The sequence below is a fragment of the Podarcis filfolensis genome, assembly GCF_964270895.1.
Source record: "Podarcis filfolensis genome assembly, chromosome: Z".
In the NCBI taxonomy this organism is placed as follows: domain Eukaryota; kingdom Metazoa; phylum Chordata; class Lepidosauria; order Squamata; family Lacertidae; genus Podarcis; species Podarcis filfolensis.
The window spans coordinates 49565298-49583642 of record NC_139617.1 but is presented as its reverse complement, the minus strand read 5'-3'; the positions used below and the strand labels follow the sequence as shown (position 1 = coordinate 49583642).

Below are 18345 nucleotides of genomic sequence, written 5' to 3'. Positions count from 1 at the left end.
ACCTCTGATAACATAGGCAGTCAGAGTGCAGTAAAAACTCTCAAGGATTTGACAAGTTCAGTGCAGCAAGACATTTGATGCTGGAAACACAGGAGATACCAGATCAGTGTGAGCTCCAAGACCACCAAAACCCAGCCTGGAGTACAGAGGAGAAATATACCAAGCTAAGCTCGCTGGCTCCTCTGGACAGCTGGAATATACTAAAGTAATAGAGGAACAAGGGCTTTCTCCTCCAGCTGCCTGCTACTGGGCTTTTGCCTTTGACAGCGGCTAGGAACCAATTATCAATATCCTAGTCTCAGTACAAAGTTGTGTGATTTTAAGGAGCATCTCTTCTGGTTGGGAATTGGGTCAACAAAGAGGGAGGCTCATTCCTTGTGAAGAGCAGCCTTTTAAAAAAAAAAAGCCACACTGTTTAACATGCCTGCCTCCATTTCTCCCTCCTGTGCCCACACCAGCATTTCAAGTGAGATAAAATACTCACTCGAGGTCTACTTCATCTGAGCCCTTGACCCAGGTCTGCTCTGACTGTGCAGCAGCGCAGAAGCCGGATTTGGAATGTGTGAGTGTGTGTGCTCATTAGCTAGCACCTCTTTTAATGGACTACACAGGGAGACACACATCAGGACAGCAGAATACTAAGAGGAGGCAAGGCTGGGTGCTGGCTTTTGAAATCCTTGTCTGGCTAGGTTCTTAACTGCACACTTCACGAAAGGGAAGCATATAATCATTGACTATTTTGCTGTCTCCTTCCAAAATGCATTCAATCATTTAATCATGCTCTAATCATCGCCCTCCATGTGTTGTTGGACGTCAACTCCCATCAGGTTCAGTAAGCATACTCAATAGGCAGGTATGATGGGTGTGCAGCAACATCTAGGGGGCCACAGGTCCCCCCTCCCAACCTGATGGTTCCTAAAATTGAAAAAGTCAAAGTCAACTGCTGCAGTAGAAATGGATTATCTGAAGCCTCTCCAGAAGGCAACACCCAAGGTCTCTTCTGAACCTGGATACCCAGCATGACTAATACTGAACATTCCCAATGGCTCCAAAATATTAAGCATTAACTGTGTATGTAGCACTTTTTATTATTGTGCTGATCTTACAGTCATCCTCTTATTCATATCCACAAAAATTCTTAAGAGGCTGAGAATGATCTGCTTAACACCACCCACAGGCAGAGAAGAAGACCCTTGATTCTTGGCCTCCTCGATGGAGGTTTACAGCTCTATCCATAAAACCTACTCACTTTCCTGTCCCCTCCTATTTTCAAGCCCTACTAGGTACATTTTTCTGTACTGAAATTAAAGCAGCCTTGGCCCAGCAGGACTCATACTCATGGGAGTGCTTGATTTTGAAGGAGAGGATGGGGATGGGCCCACTAAACACCAGATTTTGTTATCCAGAAGACACACATTCTATAACCCTTTCCTGCGGTATCCTTAGTGAAGTAGCTCTGCACACGCTCAAAGGCACTGAGCCCTGAGTGAACCTGTGCACAACAGTGGGAGTGAGAAAATGTGTGTGAGGAAACACACACACCTACCCAAACCCTGGGGAGTCCAGAGCACTCTGGGGGCAAAGGCAGAGCCTCTGGCATTCATGAAATCAGAACACAAGTCTTGGGTCACCAGAGTCCTTTTGAGGAGACTTGGAAAGTTGCTGCTTTGCATTCTGCAGTTGTGCAATCCTTTGTTCAATATAAAATTGTCATTCCAAATAATGCCTGAAAACGACATTCAATCAAAGCAGAACGACAGTGTTTATGTTACGGGTGAGTGCGCCATATTCCTAATTTGATTTCTGCACATTAAACTGTACTATTACGGGAAGTAGGTCTGTGGAACAGCCTGTTTGTCACCCTGGCCTGCTAAGGCTACCCTGGGCATCTGCCTATCGTGGTGGTGGTGCTGTCAGCAAAGAAATGAACAGGCAGATCTCTGAGCTTCAAAAGAGGGAGAAGGGAAAATGTATTATTTTTTAAATAAATGCCAAGATAAAAGACTGACAAGCCCAATTGTCTTCCTGGCCTGTCCAGCATTAAGTGGGGATCTCTTGTAATGAGCATCTTCCAGGAAAGTGCACAAGACTTCCGATTTAATCAGCCAGGACTCAGCAACGCATCACATCAGCCAATTTGACAAGAGGAGGCTAATCAGAGGCTATTAACCAGAAAGTTTCCATGGCAGAGAAGACAAGAATCCTGGGGGTGGAAGAACAGCCTATGGAACGAGAAGGCTTGGGATGAAGACCTGGGAGCCAGTTGTCAGATTTCATGTATGGGTTCTTTTGAGGGACAGGTGGCTACTCTGGGCTGGGCTGCTGAAAGCACCTTTTATGGGTTATGTCATGTATGCAGGGCTGGTGTGCAATCAGAACTTTACCATCAATCCGCCCAGGCTGAGAGGGGAAACTTCACAGGAACATAAGAAGCCCCCGCTGCTGCATGCTCTGGGCATGGCTGGACTCTAGGGACATGGGCTGCGGCCATACACCAGGTTAGGCTATTGGCCCATCTAGCACAGCATCATCTACACTGATTGGCAGTGGCTGTCCACGGCTTCAGGCAGAGAACGATCCCAGACCCACCTGGAAAGGCTGCCATGAATTGAACCTGGAGCCTTTTCTGCATGCAGAGCCGATGGGGTGGCACTTGCCCTGAAGGAGCAGGTTCACAGTTTTGGGGAGCTTCTGCATCCACCTTTGTCACTGGGGGCTCAGGTAGCCTCAGAGGCTAGAAGTGCCTTTTACCAAGTGCAATTGGTATGAAGCCACGGCCATTCCTGGACTGGGAAAGTCTGGCTACAATAGTTAATGCACAGGTTACTTCAAGACTGGATTACTGCAATGCGCTCTATGTGGAGCCTCCCTTGCGCTTTGTGAGGAAGTTGCAGTCAGCAAAGAATGCTGCACTGGCTGCCAGTTCGTTACCAGGTGTTGCTCTTAGCATAGAAAGACCTTAACAAATTGGGGCCAGTTTACCTTTCAGATCACTCAACCACATATGCTGCACTCAACCACTTTGATCTGTGGAGCTGTTCCTGATACAGGTGCCATACAAGACGCGTTCCACATTTGTGAGACACAGTTTTTTAGTGTGGCAACAGCCACCCTTTGGAACTCCCTGCCTGTTGACATCAGGCAGGTGCCTTCACTGTACTCTTTCCAGCACCTGCTGAAAACATTTTTGTTTAGGTAAGTCTACCTAGATATGTAAATGTTGATGCGTGTTTTGTTTGCAGTTCTTCTGATCACATTTTTTAAAAAATGTTTTAAATATTTGTTTTAAAGTTTTTGCTGATAATTTTATTCTTTTATTCTCTTTGTAAATCATGTTGAAGTTTTGTACAATCAAGTAGTTTCTAAATTTAATTAAATAAGATGAATAAATTGCTAATGTATAAGGGTGTGCTGGTTCACCTGGGTGTCTTTCTCCTGTACCTGCGACTAGTTAAGCGTGTGAGAGTGACTCAGCGCAATCTAAAGCATGGTTACTTGTGCTTCAAGCAGTGCTTTTTCGGGGGGGGGAATACAGGGGTACACATATCCCTAAATGTTTTGTGAATCTAACAGGAGAAGAAACTAAAATTTTAAAATGCTAAGTTTCTTCTCCAGCAACTGAATCATCAGTTCCGCTGCCCCTCCCCCCCATGGTGGCTTCATTTCCTTTCCCAGTGTTTCCTGAGTCTCAGACGGAAGCGGGCATTTAATGTGTGAAGCAGTGTGGAATGTGGATGTGTGATGTTTTACTGATGAAAGTTTGGCCTCATTGAGGGGCAGTATTTAAATCTGAATAGGAAAATGAGTATTTTTCATTATCACAGCCACCAAAGAAGTGTAAAGTTAATGATGACCTCTGTAAAAACAAAAGATGGCACAATAGCAAGCAGAGGAATGAGGAAGATGTTAGTGCCCACAACCTCATGCCGATGTGGAAGTTACTGTCAGCTGTGTAATATGAGGTAATGCATGTTCTTTGTACTTTTGTCCAATTACTGTATTTATTTTCCCCGCTTTGAACTATAAAATAGTGATTTTCTTGAGTCAAAATGAGAGTACCCCTAGATTTTTTTTTTAGAAAAAAAGCATTGGCTTGAAGTCAGTTTGCTCTTGGTCCCTCCTGCCCTTGGCCAGAGCCTAGCCTGTTGGAACCTGGCAAGGAGACTGTGAGCTGCTGGAAGAATTGTGCAACATACAACTGCATGCCTACAAGCTGTGGATCTGCACTATACTGTCAGTAAAGGAAGTGACTCTACCTGGAACTGTCTGGTGTTTTTTCTGTTCCACTGGCACACTCCACATGCCACAACATAAATAAGTAAAGATTTACAATCCATTTGGCTACACAAAAGATCTGCCATACACATAGCTAATTTAGTTTTTAGATAATTAGCCCATGCATTTTCAATTTCTTCCATAGCTATTCATAAGCTATTGTGAAGGCCCAATTTGGGCAAAAAGGGTTGTTCATAGATTTAATAAATAAAATGTCTAAGGCTGGAGAGCCATATTTATGCTTTATGTACTTTAATGGGCAATACAAATGATAGGCAGCCACGTGGATAACCAGACAAGAGACTTGGGTTCAGTAGTCTCTGCTATGGACTCACTGGGGCCAGTAAGATGGTCTCAGGCTTCCTATTACAAGATGGGAACAGTATAGCTGACCTACTTCACAGTTTGCACAAAAAGGGGAGCTACTACTTATACTATGCAACTTCGTTTTCAAACACCTATGCACATAGTCAGAAACTAAATGCTGACACAGAGGTCCAAACATGAAACATGCATGAAGAGATGTAGCTCCAAATGACTTCTGTAAAAAGAACATCAATTTGATGTTTGCTTCCTTTGAACGGATACACTCAAAATTTAGAAGTGCTTTTCCCTACTCTTGCTGATTGTTTAAACCACAGCATTAGCTCCAAATATATAAGCAGGCCGAGGAGCAGGAGATGAGTGCTCATTTTATTATTATATATTATATTATTATAGTATAATTATTATTATACTATATGCTATTAGATCACAAAAATGCTGATTTAGAATTCTAAAACCCTGTTTATTAATTAGACAAAAACTTCCTGATTAGAAATGCATGCTAATTTGTTGCAAAAACTATAGAAACTTTTTTTTAAAAAAATAATTAGACTATTGACTGTGAGCCAATTGCAGAGATCAGATAGTTACTAGACATAAAAACGGAGTGAAAGATCACGCAGGGAATCAGTGGATGCCGCAAGTCCTCAGCCTCTAATAATATCAAGCCAAAATGGCTTTTTCTTTCTCAAGAAAAACAGTTGTAAAAAAATCATAAATTCAATTTTAATTCAATTCAATTATATATTTGCATTAAATTCTGTTTTTAAACCATGCTTTAAAAAATATATATACTAAAACATTAATAAAATAATAATAATTATAATAATAATAATTTAAATCAACTGTTATCTACCCTCACCATGCAAAAAATGTAGTTTCTCCCCAGGAATCACCACCCTAAGGTAGCCCTAAATTCTGACCTTCCCCAGTTTCAAGCCAAGATACAAGAGGGCCTTGAAGGGGCAAAGCTGCTTAAGGCAGCAGTGAGTTCCAGAGATGCTCTGCTCCTATCAAGACAAACCCTGCAAGTTTTGAAGCATGTTCATGACGCATGAAAAAGTCAAAGAATGCTCCCTTCAGAAGATGCCTAACTGCTACAAAGCTCCAGCCATCAAAACAACTGTTTTTTAGGAATACTGAGTTTTAGAGTGTCACTTGCCTCTTGGTTCAGTTATGGTATACCTCCAAAGCTAGAGAGAGACATTCAGGGTCATTTAAGCCTGAACATTCTTGGCCTGCCTCTTACAAGGAGCGCTGCTTCTTCAGCAACACTCAGGTATAAATTGAAAAAATAAGTTTCTTGAGGCGTATGTTGCAAAAAAAGGAAAATCTTCCATTTTTTCACCTCCCTACTGTAAATCATCTGGTGCTTTTAAATTTGTCTACAAAATAAGACTGTATCAAAATATTTTAGTAAATTAATATTTTACAATTCCTCTTTTCTGGTAAACCATTAATATTTATTTTTTTCTTTAAAAAGACATTACATCTTAACTCCTGTGACATGGCTAACTTGTACAGAACAAGCATAGTGAATTCTCTGTCAAGACTATTCAAAAGGTACCGTATTTTTCGCTCTATAAGACGCACCAGACCACAAGATGCACCTAGTTTTTGGAGGAGGAAAAAAAAATATTCTGAATCTCAGAAGCCAGAACAGCAAGAGGGATCACTGCGCAGTGAAAGCAGCAATCCCTCTTGCTGTTCTGGCTTCTGGGATAGCTGCGCAGCCTGCATTCGCTCCATAAGACGCACACACATTTCCCCTTACTTTTTAGGAGGGAAAAAGTGAGCCTTATAGAGCAAAACATATTTTGCTGATTAGAAGTCAGGAGTTAAGCTGAGTGGCTGAGCACCCACCTTGCAAGCAGGAAATCCCAGGTACAATTACCAGCACCTTCAGGTCAGGCTGAAAAACTCCTGCCTGAAGCCCTGGAGAACAGTTGCCAGTTAGCAATGACAAGACTGCGCTAGATGGAACAATCACCTGACTTGGCATAAGACCGCTTCATATGTTCCTAAATACAGGACGGAAAAGCCTTGGTTCCTCCTGCCCTCAGCCCAAACGTTAATGGCACCAAGGGTGGCTTCACTATACAGAACCGCCATTCACACATGTGGGCTCATGCGCCGACAAAGAGGCACCTTCAGTCTTCCTGTTCTAGCCAGGGACCTGTCCACAGTACAAAGCTGGTCTGGCATGAGGAGCAACAGGATGTTTACACCTTGATGTTCTCTTTGGACAGAAATAGAAACAAAACCTAAGGGGCATAAGTCTGGATCAGATCAATGTGTGTGTGTGCCTAATCCAGGGTCTTGCTTCCAGCCAGGTGCTTCTAGGAAGTCCACAAGCAGTCTGTGATGATGCTGTCCAGCCCCGTCCACTGGTTAATAATACTGTACAGATTCCATCTGCTGCCCATTGGCTATCAATAGCTGTATATCACTTCCAGTATCAGACAGTCTGAATACCAGCTGCTGGGGAACACAAATGGGCGTGTGCTACGGCCATTAGATCCTGCTTGCAGGCTTCCCATGGACATCTAGTTGACTGCTAGGAGAGCAAAATGCTGGACTAGAGAGTCCCTTAGTCTATGTTGTGTTACCAAGACTCTCTTGACCACACATCACTTCCCCAATCCCACATCTCTGCAGTTTTCTACACTACCAATACAAAAGTTGTCCTCTGAGAGAGTAAATACACAAGACCAAATCCTGTAAGGTATCTGTGGCATGAGAGCAGTTTTTGCCATCTGGGAAGTAAGGCTATACATCAGGTTTCCTCAAAACAAAGAAAGAATGCCATTATTGAAAAAAGACTCTTTAAAAAATGCAGCTGTGGACTGTGCCTCACATAGTAATTTCTTAAAAGTGACAACTCATTGTATATTTCAACACTGGGTTGCAATGCTAACATAGTTACTCGTAAGCTATTCTAGCAGCATCCCATGAAAATCCAGGTGCCTCCCTGTGCAAGTCTGAATGCATAGTAATTAAATGTTCCTGGTACATAATAAACACAGAAGAAGAGTAGGCAACCAAATGTATGAAATCCTTAGTTTGGAAAGCTTCTATGGCTGGTCACTGTATTACATGGTCCGCATATCCCACAATTATTTCCTGGAAGAACTTGCAAGTCAAGTATCTCCCAGCAAACCGTTAAGTGCATTCACTGAACTACAGCTGAACTGGGCGATCCTGACATATGAAGGAGAACGTCTCACCTTCCAGCAGCAAAAGGCAGATGGTCAAAGGGGGAGCATCTGCAGAACACTGCCTAGACTTTGCTAAGGATTTTCTAACTGCTTGCAATGAGCCAATGTCACAATTTTTCCAGTGAGACCGACACGTTCCCTTCCCATGTTTGAATAAGGTTTGGGGTTTACTAGCATTAAGGACTCAACATGTGGAATGATGTGCACCTAAGTTTATTCTGCCAGCCTGCTGTCAGGTATTTATTTAAGTGGGCCTCACCCCTGTCTTGCTTTATGAATGCAGATTTGTGGTGAAGAAATAGGAGCCTCGAAATCCAGCCGTGTAATTTGTCGTGCAGAGCCGAGACATTCGCTTGTATCTGGCGAGGAGCGTATGGGCAAATCTTTCATTTTTCTTTCATTACCCCGGCATGTACTGTCACTTAATTTTTATGTATGCAATCCTTCCTGACAAATATGATCTGCTGCTGGGTAATTCGTTTGACGTTCATTCTGTTCCTTGCTCTAATTATGGCTTCCATTTCTGACATGGAGGCGTCTGTGCTGCCAGAGCCAGGAGTACACCTGTCAGACAAGTTGTGGTACTGCCTAATGCCCTTTTATGCCAGTCTGATGTTAGCAAATACAAAGGGAGGAAAAATAGGTGAATCTATTTGCATAAGCCCTGCACTCAATTCATGGGTCAGCAGCCTTAGATATTAGAGTTTAGGACGGTTGCCAGGGCAACACTGAAATAGGGGAAAAAATTCCAGTATCGCAAGCAGAGTCGCTGTGCATATGCATTTCCTAATGTCTATCAAAATGTAGATTTCCAGATTAAACTAAACCCGAGGTTGTGCTACTGTGGAGCAAATAAAAATAGTAAAGTGAAGGAAGATGAGTTGAACTTCAAGGGGTTGTTTTGATGTTCAAATGAAACATTTCTCTGGCTGCAAAACAGGCTTGCGCTTCAGTGCAAGACCAAACTCAGGATCCTTTGGCATTCCAGCACTCTAATTTTGCTGCTCGGAGACTGTTTCTCCAGAAGGGCAGCCTAGCCATTGCCAAGGAGGAAGAGAGGGGCTTCAGCAAGTGCTCCGTTAAAAGCACTGACACTGGTCTCCTGCCTTCCTCATGACTGCCTGGTCCAAAGTCTTAATTTCATTATTCTAAGCGTAGCAAATGAGATAAAAGGATCCTATTTTTTACCACATCTAATGCAATTTTAAGTTGTTCTGAAAGGGAGAAATTCATTGGTGTGGCCCAGCCTGACCACACATACACCACTAAGACAGCATCCTTGCCATTTTCTGTTGAATTCACAAGAGCACCCAGGCATACTTTCCATAGCAACCAAAGACCATACTTCTTCTCCCACAGTGCTGCAATGGCATGCAACCTTGCAATCTCAGAAACACATGTTCAATACAAGCAAGTTAGATAACGCAAATCAGTAAGGCCAAATGGACAGCTTATGAACTAGATGCCAGGAACCAAAAGGGAAAGTGGACATCAACTGCACCTGTAAAAAACCTTTAATACAAAACAGCTAGATGTTGATAATAAATGCTACATTTATCATAAATAAATTTAAACATTTAAAAAATTTTAAATTTCTAATTGTATTATTTCATCACAGATGTGCTTGCTAGCCTCAGCTCCTTTGAGAGAAGGGATAGAATGTTAACTAACTAACTAACTAATACAAAGTGTGAAGGAGTTTACACTTGCTGATGTCAAATAAGGTCACACTGGAAGTCTGATCAATGCTGAAGGATATACAAAGTCCACATCATTCTACAAGTTTGGAGTGGATAAAAATAATGAAGAAACAAGAAAAATGGAATAAAGAGAGTCATAGAAGTTTCATCCTTCCTTGGATTCATATTGTTACCTCAATATGTTACTTCACACAGTGGTACCTCGGTTTACAAACGTACCATATTTTTCGCTCTATAAGACGCACCAGACCACAAGACGCACCTAGTTTTTAGAGGAGGAAAACAAGAGGAAAAAAAAATTCTGCATCTCAGAAGCCAGAACAGCAAGAGGGATCGCTGCACAGAGAAAGCAGAAATCCCTCTTGCTGTTCCGGCTTCCGGGATAGCTGTGCAGCCTGCATTCGCTCCACAAGACGCACACACATTTCCCCTTACTTTTTAGGAGGAAAAAAGTGAGTCTTATAGAGCAAAAAAATACGGTAATCCGTTCTGGAAGTCCGTTCTTAAACTGAAACCGTTCTTAAACCGAGGTGCGCTTTCCCTAATGAGGCCTCCCGCCACCAGTGCCCTCCCACCCTTCGGATTCCGTTCTTAGACCCAGATGAAGTTCACAAACTAAGATACTACTTCCGCTTTTGCAAAGTTTGTAAACCGACTGTTTCTTAAACCAAGGTCCCACTGTATTGTCGTCTCAAGGCAGTCATACTGCACCTCAGGTGAGTTTGCACTGGGAGCAAGCGACACAAGGATGGGATCATTCAGAGAGCATTTTCCCACAGGATACGTGGAAGCAGGTAACTGAAAACAGCAAATCCTTGATAGCCAATAAATTAAGTCTTCTAAAGTTATACAGTATGAACCAAATAGGTATCTGTGGCTTTATGAATAATGCACAAAAACCTTTATATGAAGCAGTCCAATTTCTGAGTTGCATCCCCTCGCCGCTATCTGAAAGAAGAGTCACAACCTGTTTTTGCTTATAGTCTATAAGCAGGCCTAGCGCATGCAGAAGACTTGCTCAGACTCCTTTAACCATCTTGATCTTAAACTGTAGAAGAATGTCATGTAAACAAAGGAAGAGCCATCAGAGGCCACAGAAAGTTGTTAGGATCTGACCTACTGCTTGGCCACAGTAAATAGTCCTTTCCATGTGTGTCTGAAGGTGGCTGTTATATTACTTGCATCACACCAGACAGTCAGAGGTCTGCCTGTGATTTCAGAATTCCCTTGTGAAGAACAATAGCAATTACACCAGCAACCATTCCACAATTCAGGAATGAGAAGAGATTTTTTTTCTTTTTGAGCCTTCATAGCAAATTATTCATTTACCTTCTAAATGGTGTTTCAGATCTCCAACAAAACAAAAAGCAAGGCACTCAAAGTAGAAGGTAATAAATATTGGCTGACAGGGGTAATGTTGCAGAATAGCATATTGTACATCTTAGCTGATGGTCATAAAACATGTAATTTAATGACTAATAGGTAAAAAAAACAGCAACTACCACGTGACCAAGAAATCTCTCACTCAGACAGGTGAATTGGGTAACTGTCACTCAGGCACAATTTCATGAAGGATGTTACCTAAGGAATGTGCGGCAGTAGTTTTAGAGCTAAAGAAGCGGCCCAGTCCAAGATCTCCAAGTTTCACAACTCCAGTGGCTGTTATGAACACATTGGCTGGCTTTATGTCTGGAAGACAGAAGAGAGAAAGTAAGTCAAACCAAGAGGGCTTTTTTGGGCTCCATCACAGCCCACAACCTCCTCCCCAAGGATGAGTGACTAGGTATGCATGTACAGAACTTTGAAAACTGAATTTCCTAAGCCACATTATTGATGCTTTCCCAGTCTATTTTACACACCAGGAGAAAGGAAGTTTGTGGGGAAGGATAAACATATTTTCCCACAACAAATGAAAATTGAGTCTGGCTTAAAACACTGCAAAAGCATAAAGCGCCGTTATGCTCTTGAAGGGTAGTTTTATTTTTTAAGGATTTTGAACATTTGGAGGAAAATAGCAATAAAAATAAGCATGCACCTGGACAAAATACTAAAATTAGCAACAATATTTTCTCTTTCCAGGTTACAATTGCTTGCATTCAGATTGGAATGAGTTCCTAGGAAGACCACTGCAGCCTCATTATTATAGAAATATTAGTATGGTATTTGGTGAGGGTGTCGTCATAGCCAGGATGGACTGATGGGACTCCCTAGGGCTGCTTTCTCATCTGTAAAATAGAGAAAGGAACAACAGCCTCGTGGGCCTGCAGTGGGGTGAAAGGAAAATCCTCATGAACTTGGTGATGAAGCAAAAGAATTTGGAAGAGCAGGACAAGAGCAGGGAAAACCAACTTGAGGACAGCACGAGGACAAGCAACTGTTGTTACACATTTGTGTTTTCCCGAAGCATCTCTCTTTCAGAAAGGGAAAAGAGCTTGGCTTAGCATTCCCTGCGCCCACTGGTCCCGGCATTGTGCTTCCGATGCTGTTCTAAATAGATGCTGTGACACTTCTACCGAATTTCCGTTGTGGCAACTGGAGGCACCTCGTCTCCATAATCCTGCTGATCAGCTCAGACTGAACGCTTTGCAATCAGGCACAAGGAGAAATCCATCTTGCGAGCTCCACTGTCTCTAAGCATGCAATGGCTGAACATCAGCATAATTGTTTTTGAATGTAGGCGCTTACTAATTGGAACATTATACTATTATTCAGCGAAAAGAGAGTGAATTAATGTTACCTCTGTGCATCACCCTGCGGGAGTGCATGTGTTCAACTGCACTGCACAACTGCACAAAATATTTCCAAACCGTCCTTTCTGGGATTAGCCGCTTCTGCTTTTTAAAATACTGTGAAGGGAAAACAAACAAAAAGATGAACAAGACAGCACTGAATCTCAATCTCTCTCTCTCCCCCTCCCTCAGTCATGGCTAATGTGTTCATTAGCTGCCACCTTACTGTTGTCCTCAAGACCATCAGGCAAAGTAGTTCAGCCTCTGCTTCCCATTTAACTCCTTGCCTATGTATAGAAACTTCAATGCAATTCACTAATTAACAGCATTATGAAAAATATGCTTAAATAGGTTTGACATTTTTGAATGGACACCAATTATAATCAGCATTAATCTCGTTAATTACCTTGCAGAACATATTTAATGCCTCAAAACAACAAATGTCTGGAGTGCTTTGCCTTAAGAAACAAAAGGATTTGTTAGGGGTGTGTTGCTGTTTTTTTTATTTTTATTTTTAAACCCAGCATCTTGAAGATGTTCATCAGAAGCATCATTATAAAAGAATTCTCCCTTTAGTAAACAAGCTACTGAATGCTCCTCTAATATCAGATATGGCAGCACTTTTACAGCAGTTTGCACATGGATAAAACGCCCCAGAAAGTTGGGATGCCCAAAAACAAACAAGATGCCAGATTACATTAGTTGCTATTCCTGTATGGCAAGGGGGTCAGGCTAGATGACCCTTGGGATCCCTTCTAACTCTAGAATTTTGTGATTCCATACTTGTAGCATACTACTGATCGAAACAAATGGACTGCAGTAACTAAGGCTGTGAGTGTTCATAAAATGATGCCTTACAATGCTGTGGCTGAGGACTGCAATACCTCTAGGATGACCTCTCCCCATATGAACCTACCCAGATCCTGTGGTCAACATCTGAGGCCCTTCTTCATGTCCCCCTCAACAAGGGGTCCAGAGGATGGCAACACGAGAAAAGACCTTTTCTGCGGAGGCTTCCCATTTGCAGAATGCTCTCCCCAAGGAGGCTTGCCTGGCATCTTCTCTGCTTACCGTATTTTTCGCTCAATAAGACACACTTTTCTTATTGGGGCTCAATAAGACACACTTTTCTTATAATGGAAGGGGCTCCATTTCTCCTGCCGCTTCACTGAAGGGGCGCTGTGCAGAGAGGGAGAGAATATTTTTTTTCTTGTTCTCCTCCTCTAAAACTAGGTGCATCTTATGGTCGGATGCGTTTTATAGAGCGAAAAATACGGTATTTTTAGGCACCAGGCTAAACATTCCTCTTATAAAAGGTAAAAAGGTAAAGGATCCCTGGACAGTAAAGTCCAGTCAAAGGCAACTATGGGGTTGCGGCACTCACTTATACCTCCCAGGCCTTTGGCTAATACACAATCTGTAGCCTTTAAAACTTGTTTTTGTTTGTTACTATGCTATGCATTTTTGTGTCTTTATATTGTAAACTGCCCAGTGATCCTCGGATGAAGGTGGTATAGAAATTAAACAGACAGACAGATATCAACATGGTATTTCAAGAAATCCCAAATTCTGCACTCTGAGTTTTGTATTTATATACTGCCTAATTTATACAGCATTCTCTCTTGAATGTTTGTTTTCCTATGGAACTGGAACTCTGAACATGACCAGAGTGGCAGAAGGTACGGAGGCAAGACTCTGAACCTACTCCCCCTTCCACCCACTGAACTCCAAAGACTTCCACCACTGCCAAACATTTCCTTAATACATGTACAACAGAAATCAACTTTAAAAATCAGACTTTCAAGGTACTACACCAGGACCAATTAACAAATTCCAACCTTGCACAGTGTAAGCATCCTCAGAATTAATTATCAACTTCTGCCACCGTTTCAGCAGAAAGCAAAATACTGTATTTTCTGAGCAGAATAATAAACACGATAGACCAGAAACTCATGCAGGGGTTACATTCTGGAGGTCAGTGCAAAAGGCAAAAAACATAAAGTCAGGAACCCCCCCCCCCCCGGAACTGTGGCCCCCATGTGACGAATCGTACCCTACCAAGCTCTGGGAAAGTCATGTGAGGCCACTGGAAGGCTGTGGGTGACACAAGATCTCCTGGGGCCTTAACGAGATCTTGTGAGATCTTAGATGGCCCCTTCCATCTGTTTCCCCCTGTTCTCCATTTATTTATTTATTTCCCCACCACCCGCGCAAAGCAGCAATTGCGAAAGGAAACTACGTATAAGCTGTGGGTCTACTGTACAGCCTTTGTTTGCAAGAATCATACACCTTTAAGCCAAGTGGTACATGTCCTTGCTGGAATGAAGCTTAAATGGTCATCCAGTCCACCTAAACCAACGCAACTGAAGACTTTGGTTGCATCTAGTGATACATCTTTTAGACCATGTTTCCGTTGTGCTCTCCTTCTCTGGACAGATCTGGAACTGCATCTGTTTGGAGTAGTACTGTAGGCCCCACCCACCCACCCACCTCCACTTGACACCCATGTTAGTTTTAGGCCACAACACAATCTTTACCATTTTCTCTCTGAGAATTACAATGAAAAGGGGAGGAATTTAGAAACATTCTACGATTCACACTCTCACCAGAGAGCCTCAACCACTCTTATGGCTTCTATGCCACACTGCAGCCACACCTGAGGCTCAGCTGTCTTGAACACAGACTATTCCACACTGGAGCATTAAAGAGTATGTGAATGAGAAAGTCCTGCGACTGCTTGCAGGCATTTCAGACTGAAGTTCTGTGAGATGCAACTTCCGGTTTGATCACATCCCGAAGCAGGTCATGCGTTTGAGCTCTCTGGAGATGAGCACGATCGCTCAAGAGGGTGTCTTGAGCCGACAAAGAAAGCAGCAGCAGCAGCAGCGTGAAAAGTGGACCCTTGATTCCGTTCGCGAAAGCAAAAGGGGAAAGGTCTCGCCCCCCCCCCCTCCCAGCAAGAAGCCTCAAAACCTGAGTGGCAATAGCGGTAAAACTTTCCAGAAAATAAGGAACTAAATTACACTGATTAGCGTCAAGGCAATGAAGCTATTACTACTATAAACTTAAGACATAACTGCAGGAGGACAATTAAATAGCAATATTAGGAATGTCATCAATATTTTGGAATACCTGGAAGATATAAGTGATAAACTCATGTTAGTAGACGCAATATGTACTCATGTTAGTAGATGCTGAAAAGGCGTTTGACAACATCTCCTGGGATTTTATGAAGGCACAAATTAAACACGTGGGCCTAGGAGAGACCTTCGGCAGAGGAATAGAGGCAATCCACAAAGGATTTAGAAATCACGTGATTAGGAAATCGCTTTACCCAGTGTAGGCCAAATATAAGGACCTACTAGAAGCAAAGACACCATGGTGGCTGTCCCTGACAGAGGCGTTCTCAGTTAAGAAAAAAACCATGAGAAGAAATTTGGCTACTTACAAAGACTTATTGGGAGAAAAAGAAAACACATTCAGATTAAAGAAATTTGAAGAAATTAGGACACATTTGACTGATTGGCTGCAGCATTTCCAACTAAATGAAACATTTCAAAAGGACAGACAAAAAGGCTTCTCCACAGAAATTTCAAGGCTGGAGAAAGACTTAATAAACACACACACAAAAAGACCCCGCTCTGCAATATGTATAGACTCCTTCTTGACTGGGAGGTCAAGAAGGAAGAAGTTAAATCTGTTATGGTGCAGTGGGCTAGGGACTTTGGATACAATATCCAAATGGAAACATGGGAGAGGTTGCAGAGGCAGGATGTAAAACTCACCGCTTGTTACAATTTGAAAGAGAACTGCATGAAGATGCTCTACAGATGGTACTTAACACCTGTTAAACTCGCTAAAATGTATAAATCTAGATCAAACATCTGTTGGAGATGTGGGGAGGCGCAAGGCACCATGATCCACGTGGTGGAATTGCAACAAAATTAGGGATTTGGGGGAAATAATTTACAATGAACTTAAAAAAAAATGTTTAAATGCTCGTTCCCAAAGAAGCCTGAAGTCTTCCTACTAGGCATAATGAACAATGAAATTCCAAAAAGGCTAAGGAAAATCTTCAAGTACATGACAGTAGTGGCTAGAATTTTGATTGTGAAAGTATGGGAAGGGGGCCCTGCCCCCACAAAATTAGACCGGCTAAGCAAAACGTTAGAATACGCTGAACTAGCCGGACTAACAGCAAGATTCTGAGACCGCACCGATCAACTATTTAATAGAGAGTGGAATGTATATAGAGAATATTTAAAAAAATATTGTAACAACATAAATTGTTGTTGGCAGATTTGGACAGATTGAATTAGGAGATAGTTACAGAGACAAAATGAAAGAGTACAGTGGTACCTCAGGTTACAGACGCTTCAGGTTACAGACTCCGCTAACCCAGAAATAGTACCTCGGGTTAAGAACTTTGCCTCAGGATGAGAACAGAAAGCGTGCTCTGGCGGCGCGGCAGCAGCAGGAGGCCCCATTAGCTAAAGTGGTGCTTCAGGTTAACAACAGACCTCCGGAACGAATTAAGTACTTAACCCGAGGTACCACTGTATTTCGGAGAGATGATGCTTAGTGCATAGTGAAAGGAAACCTAGGAACCACAGCGGGGAGATAGAAAGTCATACTAGAATTAGTGAAGAATTAACTTAATTCTGGATGTAAGAAGTGCAAACTCTTTTTCGGACTGCATTTTGTTGAATATATTACTACATTTTTGATACACTTTTTCTTTGTTGTGCTATGTTTTTGCTTTTAAAACCAATAAAGCATAAAAATAAAAATAAAGTTCTGTGAGACGCTGAAGAGCAGCGGAGGGCTGAAGTGTTATTTACTTGATAATACTTCTTTCTTGTTGAAGTATTTAGGGGAGGAGACACTAGGCCACAATTAGCAACCTTCTTAAATGCCATGTCCAATAAGATTTCCCTGACATTTCACAGAAAGCCAAAAATTCTCCAGTGAGTTGTACTGCTAGCAACCCTCAGTTACATCAGCTTCGTAATGCCTCATAAATAATGTAGGCAACAGGCGCATGGCGAAGAGGGAGCCTGAGGGGTGGGGGTGTTTGGGGGTGTTTTAAACCACTCCTCACCTTCTAAGCATTGTTGCAGCTATCCTACTATTTCTCTCAAAGGACAGGGAAGTGACTTTATTTCCCAGCAATTCTGTCTCAATACAGTGGACCCTCGGATTACGTACCTCTCTGGCTACGTAATTTTCAGGTTGCAAAGGTGGCAAACCTGGAAGTATTTTTCCAGGTTTCGCCGCGCACACATGCGCAGAAGCGCTCTATTGCGCTGCACGTGTGCGCAGAAGCCGCGCCTCTGGTTATGGATTTTTTGGGGTGCGCAGAGACCCCTGGAATGAATTAAATCTGTATCCAAAGGGTCCACTGTACTTGGATTCGGTTTAAATAGGAAAAAGACAGTCATGGGAACTGAATCCGGAAACATAACAGCTGAAAGGTTGAGCACAGAAACGCACACACCGCAGAGTAGTTACACACCAGAGAGCTGTGGTCCACTTTAGTCCCACTATTTATATTCCACTATTTATTTCCACGTGTTCAGACACCCAGCTCCCCTTCAAACATGAAAGTATTCACCAAGTTGAAACTCGCAGTGGACACACTGGAAGTATGCAAATCATGAAGGACTGTAAAGCCACATACAGTGGATGCTCAGGTTGCGAACGTGATCTGTGCGGGATGCACGTTTGCAACCCACAGCGTTCGCAACCTGCAGCGGCGCATCTGCGCACGCGCGGGTTGCAATTCGGCACTTCAGCTCAAAGCGTGATTTAGTGCTTCTGCGCATGCACGACTGCCGAAACCCAGAAGTAACCCATTCCGGTACTTCTGGGTTTCAGCAGGTGCGTAACCCAAAAAAACGCAACCTGAAGCAGCTGTAACCCGAGGTATGACTGTACTTACTGAGAGTCATTTGGTGTAGTGGTTAGAAGACTGGACTTGAACATGGAAGACCAGGTTTCAAATCCCCACTTAGCTATGAAACTCACTGGGTGAACCTGGTACAGTGGTACCTCAGGTTACAGATTCCGCTAACCCAGAAGTAGTATCTTGGGTTAAGA

The 18345-nt window shown here is 42.7% G+C and overlaps 1 protein-coding gene across 2 annotated transcripts in view; it reads right to left on the bottom strand.

Moving 5' to 3' along the window:
- NEK6 (NIMA related kinase 6) overlaps positions 1 to 18345 on the bottom strand; it is a 98149-nt gene that overhangs the window by 13004 nt on the left and 66800 nt on the right. For both annotated transcript variants that reach the window (XM_083597393.1, XM_083597392.1), the window contains exons 6-7: positions 12255 to 12363; positions 11099 to 11206 (exon numbers count right to left, since the gene is read on the bottom strand). In XM_083597393.1, the coding sequence (XP_083453519.1) occupies positions 11099 to 11206; positions 12255 to 12363 (217 nt within the window). The remainder of the gene's footprint in view (positions 1 to 11098; positions 11207 to 12254; positions 12364 to 18345) is intronic.